The 22,651-nt window shown below is 38.9% G+C and overlaps 1 protein-coding gene across 6 annotated transcripts in view; it reads right to left on the reverse strand.

Moving 5' to 3' along the window:
- ABL2 (ABL proto-oncogene 2, non-receptor tyrosine kinase) overlaps positions 1-22,651 on the reverse strand; it is a 120,264-nt gene that overhangs the window by 20,359 nt on the left and 77,254 nt on the right. For 2 of the 6 annotated variants that reach the window (XM_047753926.1, XM_047753924.1), the window contains exons 2-4: positions 9,617-9,679; positions 7,866-8,036; positions 3,345-3,640 (exon numbers count right to left, since the gene is read on the reverse strand). In XM_047753926.1, coding sequence (XP_047609882.1) covers positions 3,345-3,640; positions 7,866-8,036; positions 9,617-9,679 — 530 coding nt within the window. Of the gene's footprint in view, positions 1-3,344; positions 3,641-7,865; positions 8,037-9,616; positions 9,680-15,318; positions 15,707-22,651 lie in introns of those variants that run through there. The other 4 variants (XM_047753925.1, XM_047753927.1, XM_047753928.1 and 1 more) reach the window with 3 other exon arrangements.

The raw sequence follows: 22,651 nt of genomic DNA on the forward strand, positions 1-22,651 counted from the left end.
GTCATTATTTCACTGATCTCAAGATAAGAAAATAAGGCATTATCTTCTTGAGGTAAATTTAGGAATTAAACCATGATGGCAAAGGGAAACAGAACTCCAGTTTAATCTCATTTAAACCACTCTTCCTATGATTCCTAAAGCAGTTCTAGTCTTGAGGGTGGGCAGGGGGAGTGAAGCTTCCAAAACCTCTCTCTTGATCATCAAGATCACTGGTCTTCAAATATTTTTAAGCAAAAAAGGACTAAAAAACCTGAATATATAAGATAAAAGAAGAGACGCATTGATTAAAATAGCTAAGAGGGGACTGGCTTCCTATAAAAGTTTATGAAATACCACCTCAGAATCTGTCTTAGAACATAATTTGAAAACCATCGATTTCCTTTTTTTTTTTGATAGTGCAAGGGTATTCAAACATTTTCTCATTTTTCTTTCATTAAGATATGCTTTTGCGTGTCTAGGTCATTAAAAAAAAAGGCCACAATTTTATTTCAGAGAGTTGCTAACAAAACAGTTAATTTATGATAGGCAGTAAGAAGTATAAAATTAGATAGCAAGCACCCTTTGGGCCTTATCTCCTAAGTGAGTTTATTTTTTCACAAAAGGAACTTCTAGTATATACAGAAGAGTATACAATAAACAGAGAATTGATGATTTTTTATTAAGTGAACTTACCCAAGTAAACAGCTCCCACACAGAGGATTATAGTATTACCAGCACCCCAGAAGGCTCCCTTGTGCCCTCCCCCCTGCTATTTACCCCATGTGCTGACTTCTAACACCTTAGATTAGCTCTGTCTGCTTGTGAACCCCACCTATACAAATGATATGGTTTGTATAGGTATGCTACACAATCAGAAAAAACTATGACCCACCAACTGCCTGCTTTTGTTAATAAAACTTTATTGGGATACAGACACACTCATTTGTTAATGCATTTTCTGTGGCTGCTTTCTCATTATTGCAGTTCATCTGAGTAATGACAGAGAAGGTATGGCTATGAGCCTCAAGTATTTACTGTCTGGCCCTCTAGAAAAACTTGCTGACCCCTGCCATAGGTGAATCTATGGAAGGGGTTAGTGATTGTCAGGGGATGAGGGGAGGGTAAATTACTGCTAATGGGTATAGGTTTCTTTGTGGGCTCATTAAAATGCGGAGTTCCCATCGTGGCGCAGTGGTTAATGAATCCGACTAGGAACCATGAGGTTGAGAGTTCGGTCCCTGCCCTTGCTCAGTGGGTTAACGATCCGGCGTTGCCGTGAGCTGTGGTGGAGGTTGCAGACGCGGCTCGGATCCTGCGTTGCTGTGGCTCTGGCGTAGGCCGGTGGCTACAGCTCCGATTCAACCCCTAGCCTGGGAACCTCCATATGCCGCGGGAGCAGCCCAAGAAATAGCAAAAAGACAAAAAAAAAAAATGTTCTGTAGTTAGACAGTGGTAGTAGTTGGACAACCAGTGAATATGTTAAAAACCACTGAATTGTCCACTTGAAATTGTGAATTTTGTGGTATGATATATGAACTTTATCACAATTTTAAACAGTTGAGTGAGGAGTTCCTGTCATGGCACAACATGAATGAATCCAACTAGGAAACATGAGGTTTCGCGTTCTATCCCTGGCCTCACTCAGTGGGTTAAGGATCCGGCATTGCTGTGAGCTATGGGGTATGTCACAGATGCACCTCTAATCTGTTTTGCTGTGGCAAAGGCCAACAGCTACAGCTCTGATTGGACCCCTAGTCTGGGAACCTTCATAAGCCGCGGATGCAGCCCTAGAAAGAAAAATAAATTAATACATAATAAAAAGTTGAGTGAAAGAAAGCTGACACAAAACAATACCTATGGTGTGATTCCATTTGTTGCTGTCTCTGATGCCATTTTGTGAATATACCACAATTTATTAGTTCACTCTACTGCTGTTGACAGCTGGGTGCTTCTAGTTTCTGGCCACTGCAAACAGTACTGATATGAATATTCTACTTTTTTGGCCACAACTGCAGCATGTGGAAGTTCCCAGGCCACGTATCAAACCCACACCATAGCAGTGACCCAAACCATAGCAGTAACAATGCTGGATCCTTAACCACTAGGCCACCAGGGAACTCCTGATATAACATTCTCATACTTGTCTTCTGTACACATAAGCACTTGTTTCTATTGGGTGTACAACCAGGAGTCGATCTGCTGAGTCTCTTACACATCATCACTTATCTGATTCTATTTGGTTTCATCAAAAGACAACATGTCTGTAAGGTGATGCAAAAGAAAAAGAAAATTAATAATTTACTATTTCCTACTTTTTATCAGCCATTATGTTTTACGGAAATTATCTCACTTGATCCTCACAAGAATCCAATAAAATGGGATGGGAAGCCAAGGCCTAAGTAAGGTCACAATGTTAATAAATGATGGAGTTACCCAGCACACTGGATTTAATTGCTCTAGAGCCTGTGCTTTTCCCTACTACACACATCACAAAGAGGGAAAGAATGGAAGAATGGATTCAATCTACATTTACTGTTCAAAAGAACTGACATGAGCCTATGCTTTACCAATTACAAAGTAAAACAGTTCTATTCTTATACAGCCATTCTTATAATGGCTAGTCTTTCCAACATGTAAACTGCTAGGTGACTAAATGATCTATATATTTGAACATACATTTAATGAACAACATCAGTCTCAGAAGCCTGATTTCTTACCCTGTAAACTTTCTGGTAGAGATTATTATAATTCTCAAAGGCACAAGGTTTAACTTATAAAATCTACACAATGTATCAGATGTCTACGTGCACATTTGTGTACTGGTGATGATGAGAACAGCTAACTCATACCCCTCTTTCTCTTTCCTTCATTCTTTATGTTCAAACACAGCTCACCATTGAACTATTAACAGTACTGTTTTTCATTTCCATTACCATATTCTTTTGAAAACAGTTAAGCTCTCTAACATGCCAAATTCACATCAGTGATTATTTTATTTCATGTCAGACATAAAAACTATTTTCTTGGAGTTCCCGTCGTGGCTCAGTGGTTAACGAATCCAACTAGGAACCATGGGGTTGGGGGTTCGATCCCTGGCCTTGCTCAGTGGGTTAAGGATCCAGAGTTGCCGTGAGCTGTGGTGTGGTTTGCAGATGCGGTTTGGATCCCGCGTTGCTGTGGCTCTGGTGTAGGCCGGTGGCTACAGCTCTGATTCAACCCCTAGCCTGGGAACCTCCATATGCCGCAGAAGTGGCCCAAGAAATGGCAAAAAGACCAAAAAAAAAATTTTTTTTCTTTAGTCATTCTGAATATTGTTTCCAAAGAATGGCCAGTCCATACTAGAGGTGGCTGCCAGCCAGTCTTACCTTGCCATCTGTGGTGGTATTGATCCTGTAGTGATATACACGCCCCTCGTACCTGAGCGAGATTGATAGCTGCCCGGGGCTGCTCTCACTTTCTCGCACCAGGAAGCTGCCATTGATCAGACTGCTGAGTAGGTACTCTGCTGCACTGCGGGACACAGGCCCATGGTACCAGGAATGTTTTTCCAGGCTGTTCACTGGGGTGATGTAATTGCTTGGCACCCAGCCTTGGCCATTCTTAGAGCGAACTTCACTCCACTCACCATTCTGGTTGTAACCAAGGACTCGTAGCTTTTCTCCTGGCCAAGAGGTCATCACAGAGTGAAAGAGATGTTAAGATTTTATTTCAACAGAAGCAATCTACCATCAAACTTTAAACTCACTAAAAAATGAATCAAGGAGTTCCTGTTGTGGCTCAGCAGTAACAATCCTGACTAGTACCCAAGAGGACCCAGGTTTAATCCCTGGCTTGGTAGGTTAAGGATCCAGCATTGCCGTGAGCTGTGGTATAGGTCACAGATTCGGTTCAGATATGGCGTTGCTGTGGCTGTGGTATAGGCCAGCAGCTAGAGCTGATTCGACCCCTAGCCTGGGAACTTTCCTATGCCACACCTAAGGCCCTAAAAAAAAATAAAGAATCAAGAACTTCTATGCCAACAAAATTTTTAAAAATAATGAAAACAAACTTGGCTGTCATCATAGCCTGGTTGGTATCTTTAGTTTGCTGCTTAAACAAAAGAAGCATAGTTAGTTACCTACAGGTTTTCACACCATGGGAACCTCCATGTATGTAACTAAGGTAGCAAAGATAGAAAGATTACTCAAATGTCTGGAAAACGACACAGTCTCACCCTTCAAAAAATAAAACTCATTTTTTCCTCAAAATAGTCTGTCAAGGAATGAATCTTATATATGGTTCAATGAGTAGCAAGAATCAAGGATCAGGGATAAGACATGTGAAATACAAAGTTACCTCTAAATTTTAGTTGGCATCAAGGTTACAAAATCATCAATGTAAAAAAAACAGACAGGAGTTGCTGTCGTGGTTCAGCAGAAATGAATCTGACTAGCATCCATAAGAACGCAGGTGCAACCACTGGCCTCGCTCAGTGGGTTAAGGATCTGGTGTTGCCGTGAGCTGTGGTGTAGGTCACAGTCGCAACTTCGAATCTGGCACTGGTGTAGGCCAGCAGCTGCAGCTCCAGTTTGACCCCTGGCCTGGGAACTGCCATATGCCGCAGGTGTGGCCCTAAAAAGATAGATAAGTAAATAAATAAAGTTGCACACATCGACTTTAGATTCCCTTAAACGTACATCCTGCCCCTATACTTGCAGCGCAAACAAGACAGGGGAGATAAAAGAGATATCACTTGTAATAAATGCTAATTTAAAGAATCCTAAGGCCTTAGGCCCCCATATCTGAGAGAGACAAGCTCCCTAGAGCGTTCACATCCACTTCTGAGTGGCAGGAGGAGGAAGAAAACCAGATCAATCAAAAGCACATGGCCCAGTATTTATCAGGCAAAGACTGTTGAGGAAAAACTCAAATATTATTCTGGCAGCCATCTAACTTTTTTCAGTGGTCTACAGAAATGTTTACCATGGGATAACTTTGAATTAGCCCCAACTATCTCACCCAAGACCCCTGGATGTGAGACATTCAATGAGCAAAAACGTAAGTACATGCACATGCGTATGTGTGTGCATGTGTGTGAGTGTCTGTGTGTACAGGTAGATAGGAGTGTCTGTGCAAGTGTGTTGATAAATGCTCCCAATCATACCTGCAGGGAAAAAAATCTTAGTGCTACTAGAAAAGCTAAGACATGTTGGTCTAATCCTCCAAGAGAATGGGAAGTAGTGGCTAAGTTCCTTACTAAATACATCATTATTGCTTCCTTACAAAGAACTAAAAAGGACAGGTCATCATAATCTGGATAAAACTAAACACCCTAGATTTTCAGTTATTTGTCTTTCCCTTTTTGGCAGGAGGAGAATTTTCCACTCTAGAAGTTTTGAGTACCATGGAAACTGAAAATACTCTATTGCCAGAGGAATCCTGGGACGACTTTGCCTTTTTAATTCAAACAAAATAGCATCTTCGAAGAAGGAACTAAAATAAGTGCTGCTGCTTTATTTTTAATATATTTTCTCATCTTTTAAAATAAAAGTTTTATCATGATATCATTTTATATCATTAAGACCTGGATTAAAAACCTGGCATTTCATAGGTTTTGAGAGAAATCACTGCTGGCCTTAAGATAAAGGGAATCCCACTTCTTGAGCTGCATACTAGTGGTTGCCATAACTGATAAATGATGAATATAGAGCCTCTATCAATGTTTCCTTAGTGACTGAGTTACCCTGGAAAATACTGACATGAAAGTTACCTCTAGGAAAGAATATTCTGAGTCATCACTTCCCAACTCCTCTACTGAAGCATCTAAAGGTAAAACAGTGTGTTGTAGCCCAGAGACTATCTACCACTGAAGACTATCTGCCTCTAAGTCCCTTATTTTATCCTAAAACTGTGTGTAAAATTTTACCTCCAATGCATAGAACACACTCTTCCACATACATGCAAACACCATCACCATTCTGCCACCTGCACCTCTCCCCCACCCCCACAACTACCCAAAATCGTTAAGTAAATTGACACCAGAAGATAATTTTACTTTTCCTGCACCTCTGAAATCTCCTGGCACATGTATACACACCATTAAACCCACGCTGGGATGCCCTATACCCCAGTTTGAGAAATTCAGTTTTAAGGATTTCTGCTTTTGCTGAATCTGGCTGGATTTTAAAAAATGATATATATAAAAATTTTATTTAAGGGTAACATTGCTTGAGTAGAGACCTGTCTTCTGGTATATCTACTCCCATTTTAATAACTTATTCTGAACCTTACAAATAAAAAATATGTCTGACAAATAATCACCTATGTTACATTTTCATTTAGTAAAAATTATGCTGAAACATGTTATTTCCCAGTAGAAAGTTTTCATGAGTTCGAAAGAAAAGCTTAAGCAAATCAGCAATCCAACTGACGTATACAATGAGAATGTTCCACACTCCTATTTCCTTCTCATGAAAGTTCCACATTTTCTGTCCTTGTTCAAAAAACCAATAATGGGAGTTCCCTTCATGGCTCAGCAGAAAGCAATCTGACTAGTATCCATGAGGACGCAGGTACAATCCCTGGCCTCACTCAGTGGGTTAAGGATCTGGTGTTGCTGTGAGCTGTGGTGTAGGTCGCAGATGAGGCTTGCATCTGGCATTGTTGTGGCTGTGGTGTAGGCCGGCAGCTACAGCACTGATTCGATCCCTAGCCTGGGACTCTCCATATGCCATGGGTGTGGCCCTAAAACAAGACCAAAAAAAAAGGATGATTTTACCTGGTCATGCTCTTAATGTTCCCTCTGACAAGAATTTACTACTGAAATGAACTACTTACTCTCCTAAGAGTGTAACTATAATAGATACCCTTCCTACTAGAGCTTTCACTGACCCAAATAAACACAAATGAGAGATAAGTTGTCTAAGGCCAGTGCCACTCAAAAGCAGGTCCACAAAAAGGTAAGAATGTGCCAGAATGTGAATCAGTGGACTACTTTCTCCAGGCTCAAAGTCTTGTTCCAAAAAAGAAAATGTCAGCTTAAGTAAATAATAGTGTACTTGGCAATGCAGTTTGGGGTGCAAGTTTTTTGTTTTTTGTTTGTTTTAGGGGTAGGGGTCAAACTGGAACTGCAGCTGCTGGCCTACACCACAGCAACACCAGACCTGAGCCGTGTCCGTGACCTACATCACAGCTCATAGCAACAACAGATCCTTAACCAACTGAGCAAGGCCAGGGATCAAACCTGCATCCTCCTGGATACGAGTTGGGTTCGTTACCACTGAGCCACAACAGAACTCCTGGGTACAAGTTCTTAATCTCAGCACAGACTAGTAACCAACAGTTCTCAGACAGGCAGGCAGTACAGGAACAACACTCTGAGTATCACTGGGGTCTGGCAACACGACTCCTCTTAGTTAGCAGGAGCTGAGTGAGAAGAGGGGTACATGGAGTTCTCCTGCAGCACAGCCAGTTAAGGATCTGGCACTGCCCCTGCAGTGGCTTGGGTCACTACTATGGCACAGGTTTGATCCCTGGCTGGGGGACTTCCACTTGCTGAGAGCGCAGCAAAAAAAAAAAAAAAAAAAAAAAGGAGAATTAGACGTGAACAGTGAGCCTTACCTTGTGGCAGATGAATACTGGCATATTACACAATTCTGAGAATGAGTAAACTTTATATATTGGGTGGTGTTTTTTCTAAAGCAATTTATCTCATTTTATCTTTAATAAAGACCCTATAAAGTAGATTAACCCATGCACAGGTTAAAAAAGAAAAAGACAATGAACCAAAAGTATCTGGGCCCAAATTGCCTGGCTAATTTTAGTCAGAAGCAGAATCTAGACTAGAACTCTTTATTTCTTAACCACTAATAAAAAGTCAAGTGAGAGGATGTTACACAGAAGCTCACCTTTAGTGATACTAAGTGTGTTATCACCACTTGCTACAAAATCATAAAGTGCAACAAAGAGATTGGGGTCACTCTCAGTGGCTCCAAGCAAATTCTCCTTAGAGCTCCACCTGATGGCTTCGTTCAGGGCTTGGGGTTCAACATCACAACCATAGGGGCGGTGCAAGGCTTCTGAAAGACATTAAAAAAAAAAAAAAAACAGTTCACAGTAAGTCCAAGAGTTGGAAATTCATTTGAATTCAGTGGCATACACAATATTTCAGCTGCCTGCAGTTACTGATGCCTCCAGGGTGGAACAAAACTGTACACACAGTTGTAGAGTCATGAAGAATGAGCAAATGGCACTATCTCTTAGGCAGGAAAGAAGTCTACTTGTTGAAAATACAAGATAGAGAAAAGAACACAAAATGAGCATTTAGTTGTGATTTACATGCATTAATCAAAATCAGAAATAAATAGGAAAAGCAGTTTCCTCAAAATGAAAAAAGAAATCTCAAAAAGAAATGGCAGTTTGTTTTATAAAACACACAAGATATTTGTCTAGGTGATGGTGATTTTAAGAAGGGATAGTTCTATTTTATAAGTCCTCCCAAGATAATCTTCTTTCCTTACTCTCTCCATATATAACAAACTGTAGCAAAGAACAGATTTTAAGGAATATGTTCAGATTGCATTAATCCAGACCCTCCATTTAGATTAGAAATTATAGAAATGTTTTTATTTTTATTTTGCAGACACCACCCCCACCCCCACAGCATATGGAAGTTCCTGGGCCAGGGATCTCCAGAAATAGTGCTTTTAGGGAAAAAAAAATCCCAAAATTACCTATTTATCCATGGTTTAATACAAAATATTCTTGGCATCCCAAAATGCCTTTGTGTTATCATGCACTGTCTGACATAACAGCTTTCAATTGTTAATTATTTTAATGAAAAAAGACTTTTACTTTTTTTTCCTAGATGGTATATTTTTGTAAAATATCTGTAACTTAATTAGGGCTCTAGACAATACCAAAAGCAACAGATATGATTTATTGAGTTTCTATCATATGTAATGGTTGAAGCCTTGGAAGACCCAGATTCTTCCTCAAGGCTTTATGGTTCCTAAATTTAGTCATACTACATAAACATGTGATCCCTATACCAACCTAGTTAAAGATCACCTGCTTCTCATAGCTCTGGAGGTTTATACAAAAAAATACAATGCTCTTCCAGCAGCTATTTTCTTTCTTTCTTTCTTTCTTTTTTTTTTTTTTTTTTTTTTTTTGCTAGGGGTTTAGGGCTACCCACGGTATATGGAGGTTCCCAGGCTAGGGGTCCAATCGGAGCTCTAGCTGCCGGCCCACACCACAGCCACAGCAACACCAGATCCGAGCCACACCTGCAACCCACACCACAGCTCATGGCAACGCTGGATCCCCTACCCACTGAGCGAGGCCAGGGATCAAAGCCAAAACCTCGTGGTTCCTAGTCTGATTTGATTCTGCTGCACCAAGATGGGAACTCCAGCAGCAATTTTCTTAATCACCAAAAACTTTTTAGTGGCTATCTGCCACTATTCAACTGCCTATGTCATATAACAATATTTTCCTAGTATGTCTCTCTCTTCCTCCACTCACTTTAAGTTTAAACTTGGTTTTATCATATACGAAGAAAAAAACCTTGAACTGGGGATTCATTTCTTTCCCAATCCATTCCCTTCTCTCCATTTCTACTGCCAATGCCTTAGTTCAGATGCCCATCGTCTCTCACCTGGACTACTGCCTCCAGTCTTGTCTCCCTCAAATCCATCCTCCACACAGCTGGCAAAGTGATCTATTTTAAAACAAAAATTTAACCATGTCACTCTTCTTAAGATTCTTCAACAGTCACCATCAAGCTAAAATCTCTTCAATATGGCCTTCGAGGTCTCCAGTGTCACCTCTTCCGAACACCACACCTCCAATTTTAAGCCTGAATATATAATATACAATGATGCTTCCTAGGTTTTTACCTTTGTTGCGGAGTCCTGCCTACCTCAAATGTGAGTTTTTTTGGACTGGCTGACTTCTATTCACTTTATAACACTTGACTCCAATATAACCTCCCCTTGGAAGCCTCACATGCTCCCCCTCTCTGTGCTCTCAAAAGCATTTCATTTTCTGCATTAATACCTCCTACCTTTATCTTTATGATACACTTATTTTGTTTCCTCAACGTCACAATGTGCTCCTTGACATAAGAACTGTGTCTTTTTTCTAGCAGGAGTCACAGAGTATTATTCAATAATTGCTGACTGAATGAATGACCAAATTACACAAAAATGTAGGTGAGAGGAAACATGTCTTTTAAATTTAAAATAGCATTAACCAATGTTTTTTAAATGGCCTCAAAATTATCTACGTGATAAAGACAGAAATTCCTTTTGTAGGTTGGATGTTCTCCTAACAGTTTACTTCATCACATTCCTTCTATCTACCTTTTTAAAAGAATACATTTTTTAAATTTCACAGCTAATTAAATTATTGTACATTAAGAATGTTAGAACAAACCTAAACACATATCCAGATGTCCTGAAGAGCTAATCTGAAACAGATATCTTGCTCCTTGCTTAAATACAGAATTGTAGCAAATAGGAACAGTTTATTATAAACTGAGGTAACGAATTAGCATCACCAAAATACTGGTCACATGTATTATGTTTTTCTTTGTTCTAATGAAAAATCTTCTGCTCTAGCAGAATTTGCATTGGGCTACTTCCTTAAATGAAAAGAACTGCCAAAAAGAAGTACAGAGGGAGTTCCCGTTGTGGCGCAGAGGTTGACGAATCCGACTAGGAACCATGAGGTTGTGGGTTCGGTCCCTGCCCTTGCTCAGTGAGTTAAGGATCCGGCGTTGCCGTGAGCTGTGGTGTAGGTTGCAGACACGGCTCAGATCCAGCGTTGCTGTGGCTCTGGTGTAGGCTGGAGGCTAAAGCTCCGATTAGACCCCTAGCCTGGGAACCTCCATATGCCACGGGAGCAGTCCAAAGAAATAGCAAAAAGCCAAAAAAAAAAAAAAAGAAGTACAGAGAGTATTCTAAATTTTTTTTTAGATCTATATTGAATATCACATGATCCACAATGATAAATGTTTCTTGCCAGTGATACTGTTCATACACTACAATGTTTTATAATTATTACTCAGCTTAATGATTATCAAACAGTTTAAGTATATTTCCTTCTTTTTAGGTAAAAGAAAGTCCCCCTTGTTTGAAATTAGAAGAGGAACAAAAATCAACAACAACAACAACAAAAAAATCAAGGATAACAAGAACTCTTGTGCTACAAAGTCAGAAACAGTAATTAAGCAGACACTGAAGCCAACTCTTAAACCCTATCAGGCCCCCAAACGGCAAACAACATACATTTCTACCTTACTTGTGACACCCAGTATATTAAACATTCAAGATTTACAAAACTAATAATTTCAGTGAACATCTACTAAACACTAGGCACCACATTGGGCTTCAGAATACAAAGATTAAAAAAATCACTAAAATATCATTACTTAGACTTACTATCAAAAAAAAAAAAAAAAAAAAAAACTAGTCTCAGAGTTCCCGTTGTGGCGGAGCAGAAACGAATGAGACTAAGAACCATGACATTGTGGGTTCGATCTCTGGCCTCGCTCAGTGGTTTGAGCATCTGTCGTTGCTGTGAGCTGTGGTGTAGGCCGGCTGCTGCAGCTCCAGTTAGACCCCTAGCCTGTGAACCTCCATATGCCACGGTGCGGCCCTTAAAAAAGACAAAAAAAACCAAAAACAACAATAAAAAAAAAAAAACACAAAAAAACCTAGTCTCCATTCTTGCCCCTAAATCTGCTTCTCCCACAGAATTTTCCACCTCTGTTAATGGCAATTTCATCTTTTCAGTTGCCCAGACCAAAAACCTTGAAAGTTTTTAAGTACAAGTGATAAATAAGTTCTGGTGATCCAGTATATAACTGACTGATTATAGTTAATAACATTGTATTATAAATTTTAAAGTCACTAAGAGACTGGATGGAAACTGGTCTCACCACAAAAAAAATGGTAATTATGTGACATGATGCAGGTATTAGCTGATGCTACAGTGGTAATCATCTTGCAATATGACCATGCACCAAAGAAACGCATGTACCATTATACCTTAAATTATACAATGTTATATGTCAATTCCATCAATACAGGTGGTGGGAAAGAGACCAAAAAAACCTGAGAATCATTCACAACTCCTTTTTTGCTTTCAAATACAATATCCAATCCATCAGGAAGGCCTATTGGCGCTGTGTCCAAAAATCCATCTGGAATCTATCATTCTGTCACCCCCTCTGATACTACTACCCGGTCACCACCATCATCGCTCACCTAGATTAAATTTTCACTAGCTTCTTAACTGATCTCCATGCTTCTATCTTTGCTTCTATTGTCCATTCTCAACACATGAGGCAGCTTTTAAAGCATAAATCAGATTGCTTTACTCCTCTGCTCAAAATTCTCTGACAGTTCCCTAGCTTAGAGTAACAGCTAAAGTTCTTGTGAGGTCCTTACTGTAAGGCCAGTTGCAACCTGCCTTGCCCAATTCTTCTTCCTACTAATCCTCCCCTACTTTACCTCTTTCTGAGGACTCGCTTCCTTGCTGTTACTTGAACAAGGCAGGCACACTCCTACGACCTCAGGACCTTTGGACTGGCTTTTCCGTCCACCTAAAACATTCTTCCCCAAGATATTCACATGAGGAAGATTTCTTGTGGTGCAGCAGGTTAAGGATCCAGTGTTGTCACTGCTTGGGTTACTGCTGTGGCACGGGTTTGATCTCTGGCCCAGAAACTTACACATGCTGCAGGTGCTGCCAAATAAAAGAACAAAGATATCCACATGACACCTCACTCAAATGTTATCCTCTTGGTATGCATGTCCTGGCCATCCTATTTTAAAATTCATCTATTCCTGACAATACTTCCACATTCCCATGTCTTCTTTCCTAATTTATTTCTCTGCACCATTCTTATTACCACAAAATATAAAATACTTAATTATTATAATCACACAAGTTATTACCTCATTTGCCCCACCAGGGTATTAGTTTTATAAGGATAGGGAGTTTTGTTTGTTTGTTTTCCAGCCCTTCCCAGGCCAGGGATTGAATCCAAGCTGGAACTGCAACCTACACCACAGCTACAGCCAACACTGGATCCTTAACCCACTGCACCAGGCTGGGGATCAAACCAGCTACTCCATAAAGACAAGCCCAATCGTTAACCCACTATGCCTCACTGGGAATTCTGAGAACAGGCACTTTTTTTTTTTTTTTGGTCTTTTTAGGGCTACACCCACAGTATAAAGTTCCCAGGTCAGGGGTCAAACCAGAGCTGCCAGCCTACACCACGGCCATGCCAGATCCAAGCTGCATCTGTAACCTACACTGCAGCTCACAGCAACACCAAGCCCTTACCCTACTGGAGCAAGGCCAGGAATCAAACTCAAATCCTCTGGGATACTAGTCAGGTTCTTACCACTGAGCCACAAAAGGAAGTCTTGAGCACAGGCACTTTTTCTTTTTTGTCTTTTAGGGCCACACCTGCACCATATGGACGTTCCCAGGCTAGGGGTCAAATTGGAGCTGTAGCTGCCGGCCTACACCACAACCACAGCAACGACAATCTGAGCCGCGTCTGCAAACTACACCACAGTTCATGGCAATTTAACGAAAGATACTTAACCCAAGCGAGGCCAGGGATCAAACCTGTGTCCTCATGGATGCTAGCTGGGTTTGTTAACCACTGAGCCACAAGAGGCACTCCCAAGAACAGGTACTTTTGTCCACTCTCTTCACTGATAAATTCCAAGCACCCAGTACAGTTAAGAGGCTCTCAAAAATGATTTGTTGAGTAAATGAATCAAGCATGCTGCTGTACTCACAGAGGATACTATGAGAGCAACAGAACAGAAAACAAAACTCTAGAGTCAGAAAAAGTCTCAGAGAATAGAAAGCATTTAAAGTGGATGAGCAGGAATTCGGCATTGATGAAAGTACACTCACAGAGGTCAAAATGCAAGGACATGTCTATGACGTGATTCACCTACACTGGAGAGGAACTCCATCAACGTCAAAGGCGGATTTTTAGAACCACAACTTGGAAAAAATCCTTTTTACTCCCAAATCCCCTTCTGCCCGACTCTGATTTTACAGTCTTTTTGGTCAAGTCAAAAGACTGTATTTCCGTCCTTTCTTCTGTCTTCCCACTCATTCTTTTGTTCTCGCAGAACTAAGGGTCAATTTCCTGTACAATCCGCCTGCACAGGATATCCACTAACAACACCATCCTACCCACCAGCACCTAACAATAGGGGAAATTTTTCAAAGACAAGAAACAAACATCCTAACATTTTTCTGAGGCCAAGAAACAACATGCATTAAGTTATAAAGAGTTAAAGAACTAAATGAGGGAGAACAAGTTAAGGAATGAAGACAAAAAGAGGGAGTGGGAAGCAGAGAGGAAGGAAATGCCACACTGTCACCAGTGGGTCTAGTTTATGCCACTTTCCTCATCAGCTTAAGACAAATCTGGATGATTCAGATGTACTGCACCCGCCCAAATGCAAGTGTGTAGGTTGGGAATGATTTATTTTTGAACAATGTGAAGTGACTGCTATATATAAACTACCTTAGACAGCAAGTTATCATTCATTAACTCCTATTACAGAGATAGATCATGGATTTAAGATGAGACAACAGAAGACTCTAGTTTTTACTTATAGAATAGGACCCAGGTAGCAGAAATACATTATGACTATTAAATACTAGTCTTAATACTTTTTTCTACAGATACACTTGTAGGATACACTAGGAGAGTAAGGTAAAACACAGAAATAGCAGCTTGTACAAAATCATCAGGATTAAAGTTAAAATCCAGAATAAAACTCAAACTCAAATTCAGAGATAATTCCTCAAGTTAAAGCTTAATTTTATTGAAAATACTTTTCACTAGTCATTCAGTAATTCTGATCAGTTTAAGTAGAAAATTTTCAGGTAATAATTGGAAAAATTAATATACAAAATTTCAGCTTAGGCATTTCAAAGTATTTTTACTTATCTTGCCAGAATTCTACTTTATCTGACTGCATGTTCTCTAAGAAGTTAATACTTTTTAATACCTCTTTTTAAAACTATGTAAGGATAAATCATTCAATTGTTCTTAATACCGAGCCATCTGTATCTTAATACTACAAAATATTACACATTATTTATGTTTTCATTCCAGAGCTACTTACTAAGGCCCTAGAAAGAAACACAAGGGGGAAAAAAAAAATGAAGAAGAAAAAAAGCTTGAAACTTCACTGGCCAAGAATAAAGGTAATGACAGTAGGTTAGACTGATTTTTGTGAGCTCTCCATTCATGCTTGATTGCTCTGATTATCTCCCCTCCCCCAAACTATCCCCTCTATACCATACCTGTCAAGTTGGGCAGAGCAGCTTCTGAGGCCTCACCGTACAGGCAGCAAAGGGATGTGTCCTGATCTCTGCCATAATTATTAGGTGGAAGCAGAACTGTCCCAAGGACCATTCCTCTGCCCAGAAGCACCAAAGTCTAACTGTTCTATGTCAAGAGGAAGTCCTGGAATTCCTCTCCCTGACAAGCAATACCACATGCATATGACACTTACTCATGTACTCAGTGGCCGAAGGGAACCAATGGAAGGGAAAGCGTTTGCAAGTCCCAAAGTGGGTGGAGAGTTACCTAAACAAAACATCTAGTAATTAGCAAAATACTGAGTCAGAATGGAGTTACTTCAAAACCTCTGGAATACTTTGAAAAAATAAACAAGTGAAAACCAACACACATGAGTGACAAATAGTAAAATATGTAGAGTTCAGGACATGCAGATGGGAGTTCATTCCTAAGTAATGATGAAGTGAGACTGTAGGAAAAAGTTTCCTTGGAGAAAATCTGTTTATAATAAAACACCAAACACGCTTTTAAAAAATAGGAAACGCCTAACAAGACTCATCTTTTATGTGACTTAATTTATTTCAAGAAACCACAAATCTAAAGTCCAATAAATAGTTACAATCTGATTCATAAACACAGAAGCCAGGAGATGACAGGCTTCAGTACAATTTTGGCTATATAGCTTAAAAAGGTTAAAAACATGGCATGATAGTGTGGAAAAACTTTTGAATGTTAGAACTTTTAAAAATGAAGGGCTAATCTTCATTAATATATAGGAACAAAGATAAATTTAAGAATCTGAAAATGAGAGTAATATAAGAATTAAGCTAGTAAAATTTATAAATGACTTTAGTGGTAAAGCTACTACAATAATGCAAGAATATTTGTTACTGTATAGGTAATAAAACTCATTGATTCAATAATTATTAAGTACATACTATATACCAGCCAGGTCCCAGATCAATAAAGGTAACAGGGTAAAATTATAGAAAGCAGGACTGAAATAGCCTTCAATAAAGATGTTACGAAATTTAATGTAACCTTTAAAAAAAATCACTTTGATGTAGATAATTATTAACAGCTTTTTTAAAAAAAGAAAGCTTATATAAGTTCCCCTGTGGCTCAGTGGGTTAAGGACCTAGCATGGCCCAAGTCTGATCCCTGGCCTGGGAACTTCCAGATGCTGCAGGTATGGCAAAAAACAAAACAAACAAAGCTTATGCACTCAAAGAAATAGACTTTCATGAAGCCCGCACTCTTGATATCATGGGGAAAGAGTTAAGTTAAATGACTAATGAGTTAATTCAATTAATGACTCAGAATTTCAAGTACCGGTTGAATTTCTCCCTCCCTAAATTATAAAAACATAAAAGGGGACAGAGGAGTTCCCATCGTGGCTCAGTGGTTAACGAGTCCAACTAGGAACCAGGAGGTTAAGGTTCGATCCCTGGCCTCGATCAGTGAGTTAAGGATCCGGCATTGCCGTGAGCTGCGGTGTAGGTCACAGACGTGGCTCAGATCCCACGTTGCTGTGGCTGTGGCATAGGCCATCAGCTACAGCTCCAATTAGACCCCTAGCTTGGGAACCTCCCTATGCCACCGGTGTAGGCCTAGAAAAGACAAAAATAAAAATAAAAAATAAAAATAAAAGGGGACAGAGCTCCATAATTCATATTCTATACACGTCTATATTCTATACCATATGATTTTAATTTACATTACTATTTAATCAGTAAATCTGCTATTTATATTACCAATTATTAGTAACTACATTTGCAGGTGTTTTTTGTTTTTTTTACTGTGCCCACAGCACACAGAGCTTCCTCAACCAGGGACTGAACCCAAGCCACAGCAGAGACAACTCCGAATATTTAACTATTAGGTCACCAGGAACTCCAATACTTACATTTTCACATGCTCCTATACTACAATCAGGAGCACAGAGGGGATGAACAAGTGAACAGACTGTGGTTACAGACATACGAGTGAGTATTTTTCAACCATACTAAGGAATGAAATTTTGATATATACTACTACATAGATGGGTTTTGAAAACATTATGCTAAGTGAAATAAGTTAGACAGATAAATATTGTACAGTTTCATTTACAAGAAATATTTAGGAGTTCCCGTCGTGGCACAGTGGCTAACGAATTCAACTAGGAACCATGAGGTTGCAGGTTCGATCCCTGGCCTTGCTCAGTGGGTTAAGGATCTGGCGTTGCTGCGAGCTGTGGTGGAGGTCGCAGACTCGGCTTGGATCCCTCGTTGCTGTGGCTCTGGCATAGGCCAGTGGCTACAGCTCCGACTAGACCCCTAGCCTGGGAACCTCCAGATGCCATGGCAAGCGGCCCTAGAAAAGGCAAAAAGATCAAAAAAGAAAAAAAGAAAGAAATATTTAGAGGTTCTTACAGTTCTGGAATTCTAGTTCAACAAATGGGTGGTTACACACCATTATGAATGTACTTAAGGCTACCAAACTATATACTTTAAAATAGTTTAAAAGATGTTACAAATATTTTACCATAAAAAAAATATTATTTTTAAAATAAAAATATCTCCAAAAAACTCTGTTACATGGTTACATCTATCACTATTTACCATATTTGAAATTAAAGCTGAGAAATTGTAATAATATTAATTTTAAAACAATAAAGTCGTATGTTAGCACATTTTTCTTTTTAATTACTACTCTTGGGAGTTTCCTGGTGGCACAGTGGATTAAGGATCTGGTATTGTCACTGCTGTGGCTTGGGCCACTGCTGTGGCACAGGTTCACTCCCTGGCCCAGGAACTTCTGCATGCTGTGGGCATGCACGCGCACACACACACAATCTTGAAAAGAGAACTTTTAAAAATTTTAAAAGAAAAAGAATTAAGAAATAAGAGTAACACTTTCATTTTTTGCAAACCTCTTTAATATCTGGCTTACAACAAGATAGTTGAATCTTCATTCTGCATTTCATTTGCTGTGATGTTATTCATGTTGAAGTACACGAAAATCTTATTTCACATAGATATGCAGATATAAAAGGAAGGGATTTTTTAAAATTTTATTATAGTTGGAGTTCCCATCGTGGCTCAGTGGTTAACGAATCCGACTAGGAACCATGAGGTTGTGGGTTTGATCCCTGGCCTTGCTCAGTGGGTTAAGGATCTGGCATTGCCGTGAGCTGTGGTGTAGGCTGCAGACGCGGCTCGGATCCTGAGTTGCTGTGGCTCTGGCGTAGGCCAGTGGCTACAGCTCCAATTCGACCCCTAGCCTGGGAACTTCCATATGCCACAGGAGCAACCCTAGAAATGGCAAAAAGGACCAAAAAAAAAAAAAGTTATTATAGTCGATTTACAGTGTTCTGTCAATTTCTGCTGTACAGCGAAGTGACCCAGTCATACATACATATATTATAAATGTTCCATCACAAGTGACTAGATATAGCTCCCTCTGCTATACAATAGGATCCCATTGTTTATGCACTTCAAAGGCAATAGTTTGCATCTACTAACCCCAGACTCCCAGTCTATTCCACTCCCTCCCTCTCCCCCTTGGCGACCATAAGTCTGTTCCTCATGTCCATGAGTTTGTTTCTTTTCTGTAGACAGATTCATTTGTGCCATATATTAGATTCCAGATACAAGTGCTATCATATGATATTTGTCTTTCTCTTTTTGACTTACTTCAATTAGTTCATGAGAGTCTCTAGTTCCATCCATGTTGCTGCAAATGGCATTATTTTCTTTTTTATGGCTGAATAGTATTCTTTGTGTATATATACCACATCTTCTTAAAGGAAGGGTTATTTTAACATTCTTTCAGGTTATTAGGGATATTCTTCTTTGGTACCATACCAAAAGTCAACAAGCAGTGGTTTTTTAAAGGTTAACTATAAAGTGAAATCTAAAACCACACAGATAAAATTTCATAATCTGTCAAAATAAACTCTGTTGGTTTATCCTGAACTTGGAAAGAGTTTATCTTGTACTTTGAATTTCGTTAACATGTATTGTTGTGTGTGTTTTTTCTGTTTTGTTTTGTTTTTTGTCTTTTTGCCTTTTCTAGGGCTGCTCCCACGGCATATGGAGATTCCCAGGCTAGGGGTCAAATCGGAGCTGTAGCCACCGGCCTACACCAGAGCCACAGCAACGCATGATCCGAGCCGTGTCTGCGACCTCCACCACAGCTCACAGCAGTGCCGGATCCTTAACCCCTGAGCAAGGCCATGGATCGAACCTGCAACCTCATGGTTCCTAGTCAGATTTGTTAACCACTGCGCCACGATGGGAACTCCAACATGTATTGTTTTTTTAAGTTATCTAGAAATACAGATTCATTAAATGTTGATATAATTCATTATATAATTTTGACACATCATATTCATCACTATCAACCTTATCTGCAAAGTATTAAGTACTAGGAAGTTGTCATGTTCACAATCATGGTTATTAATTTTAAGAAATTCTAATTTTTGCTTAAGAGCTCAAATTTTATCATTTCTAGCAATTATTGTTCTTTCAAGTAGCAAACTTATTTCATTTGTTTTGAAGAAAATGTCTGCCAAATCCCAATTCTGAGGAATCTGACATTCAATCTTTCAAGTAAAAATAGTGCTCCTCTGAAAAAAGCTGCCAGTTGAGCTCAAAACACAAAACACACATAAGCTCTCTCTAAAAACCACATTGTTTTGATAAAAGCAGAAATGCTTTATGCATATTTCCTATTTTGTCACATGGAATACTAAAAAGTTATGTATCTAAGAACCAAGATTTTTATGAACTTAATTATTTTTACTGCTTTATCAAGGAAATTCTTAAGTAAAACTGACTTTTTTTTTTTTTTTGGACTTTTTAGGGTCACACTTGTAGCATATGGAAGTTCCCAGACTAGGGATTGAATCGGAGCTGCAGCTGCTGGCCTGTGCCACAGTCACAGCCACACAGGATCTGAACCACGTACGCTATCTACACCACAGCTCATGGTAAGGCTGGATCCTTAGTCCATTGAACGAGGCCAGGGATCAAAGTCACATCCTCAAGATACTAGTCAGGTTCTTAATCCACCGAGCCACAATGCAACTCCAAAACTGACCTTTTTTTTTTTTTTTTTTAAGTTAAAGTATGTGCAGTGACAAATCCAAAAACTACTAGGTACAATTTGGTGCCACTACCTTGATTTCTATTAAAGGCAGAAACAGTTTTACCAACAGTGCTTTGGTGTCGTAAGTGTAAATAACAACACAGGGGCTTGTTGAACACTATCAAATTTTGAGAACTACTGATACTAGGGTATGCCCTGAAGTTAATCTCTTTTATTTTCAATCTTTAAGCTTTGCTTTTTAAATTTTACTTCATTACATAAAACAGTTACATGGTTCCAAAACTAAACCCAGAACAAGGCATACTCTCTTCTTTACCCTATTCACTCTTTTCTTAGAGGTAATCTAAATTTCTATGATTTACTCTTACATTGTTTTAATATAAATGGACACATACCCTCTCCCTTGTTCTTAAGCAGGATATTTCACACTCTTTCTCCACTTCGCTCTTCTCATTTAACATATACCTGTAAGATCACTCCACCAGAGCACAAAGAAATACTTCTCTTTCTATGTACAGCTGCATAGTATTTCATGTCATCAAGACATTCTTAAACAAGGACAATTTAGAATAAATAGTAAGACTTTATTCTAGACCATGAATGTGAAAAAATGTCAATTAAATTTAAATTGTCCATTCAAGTTAGAGAAAAACTAATCAGTGCTGTTTCTGTGTTCAAGTCCTATTTAGGCAAACAGACATTTCCACTTATGTAATAAACTTACACCAACAAATCAACATAAACTTTTTGTTAAAGCATGCTGACCTCCCCCTGAATTACACTGTACAGAACTGAGTAAAACATCCCTAAAAAAGTCCTCAATAACTCAACATTTCTCTACAAAACCAAATTCAGACAATAATTAAATTTCTATTTATAATTTGTGGGTAAGAAAAGAACAGTTACAATAATGATAGGACATTCAGAAGCACCCTTACATTAAGTACTGCTTGCCTGTAAGTCACACAGCTCAAAGGAAAATGTAGAAGGAAAAAACCTATACAACTCCCACAGTACAAATCAGGCAAGGTTCAGAAAAGTCAAAGTCATTAAAGGCAGAGAAAGGATGTACAAAACAGCTCTGTGGGAAATGAAATTAAAATGATGAATGATGACAGTACCTGAATTAGAAAACTACAAAAATCAAGACACTATAAAAGTAGAATACAAAAAAACACTTTTGTGATTTTACATTGCTTTAAATTATCTAAACCATCTAATACTACCTTTAGAGAATAATAAAATGAAAAAGTACACATGAAAAACTAAAACCAAAAAGTGATGAAAGCCAAAGACTAAACTCAACAAAATTATTAGTATGACATGTTTTCTTTTTAAATTGTTTTCAGATTATAAAAGCAATATATACTCATTACAGAAAATCTGGGAACTATGTATAAATAGACAACAACAACACACTACCCACTTCTACATCCTCACTAAATTATTAAAATAATATTGGCCCTTTCTATCTGCATCATGTTTCATTCACTCAGCCAATATTTACTGAGTGGCTACCATGTGCAAAGCACTTTTCCAAGCAGGATATATCAGGTACTAGGCAAGAAATAAAGTCTCTTAAGAGATAAAGATAACAAGCTCAAGTAGGGTGGAGAATTTCACTATTTCACTGTAGGACTACACTTACAAGGGAATAATGACTAAAATACTGCAGATTTCACATCTGAAACCTTGAAGGCTAGAAAGAAATGAAAAACACTATCCTAAGTGCTGAGAGAAACAGTCATCCCAAAATTCCCTATCCACAGAAAACATCCTTCTCCGCTGAAGGGAAGAACTCATTGACAGCAGACCTGCTCTAAAATTGTTAAAAGGAAGTTCTTCAGACAGAATGGAAAAACCAGAAGGAAACCTGATTCATCAGGAATAAAGAAAAAGAAACAAAAACAGTAAATAGAAAGGACTTCTCTTCTTGAGGTCTTTATGTTTGATGGTTGGAAGCAAAAAGTGTAACATCATCTGTAGGGACTCTTCACTGTATGCAGACATAATATATAACAACTATAATATAAAGAGGGAAAGGAAACCATATGACGGTAAGGTTTCCATGTTTCACTTGAAATGCTAAAATAGCTTATCTAAGCAGAGATCGAAAAGTTCAATATGTGTATTGAAACCTCTGGAGTGGCCACAAGAAAACAAAGAGATACAGCCATAAACACAACAGCTAAATTAAAATGCAATACTGAAAAAAAAAAAAAAGTTAATAGTCCAAGAGAAAGC

The sequence above is a fragment of the Phacochoerus africanus genome, chromosome 11 (genome assembly GCF_016906955.1).
Source record: "Phacochoerus africanus isolate WHEZ1 chromosome 11, ROS_Pafr_v1, whole genome shotgun sequence".
NCBI lineage: Eukaryota > Metazoa > Chordata > Mammalia > Artiodactyla > Suidae > Phacochoerus > Phacochoerus africanus.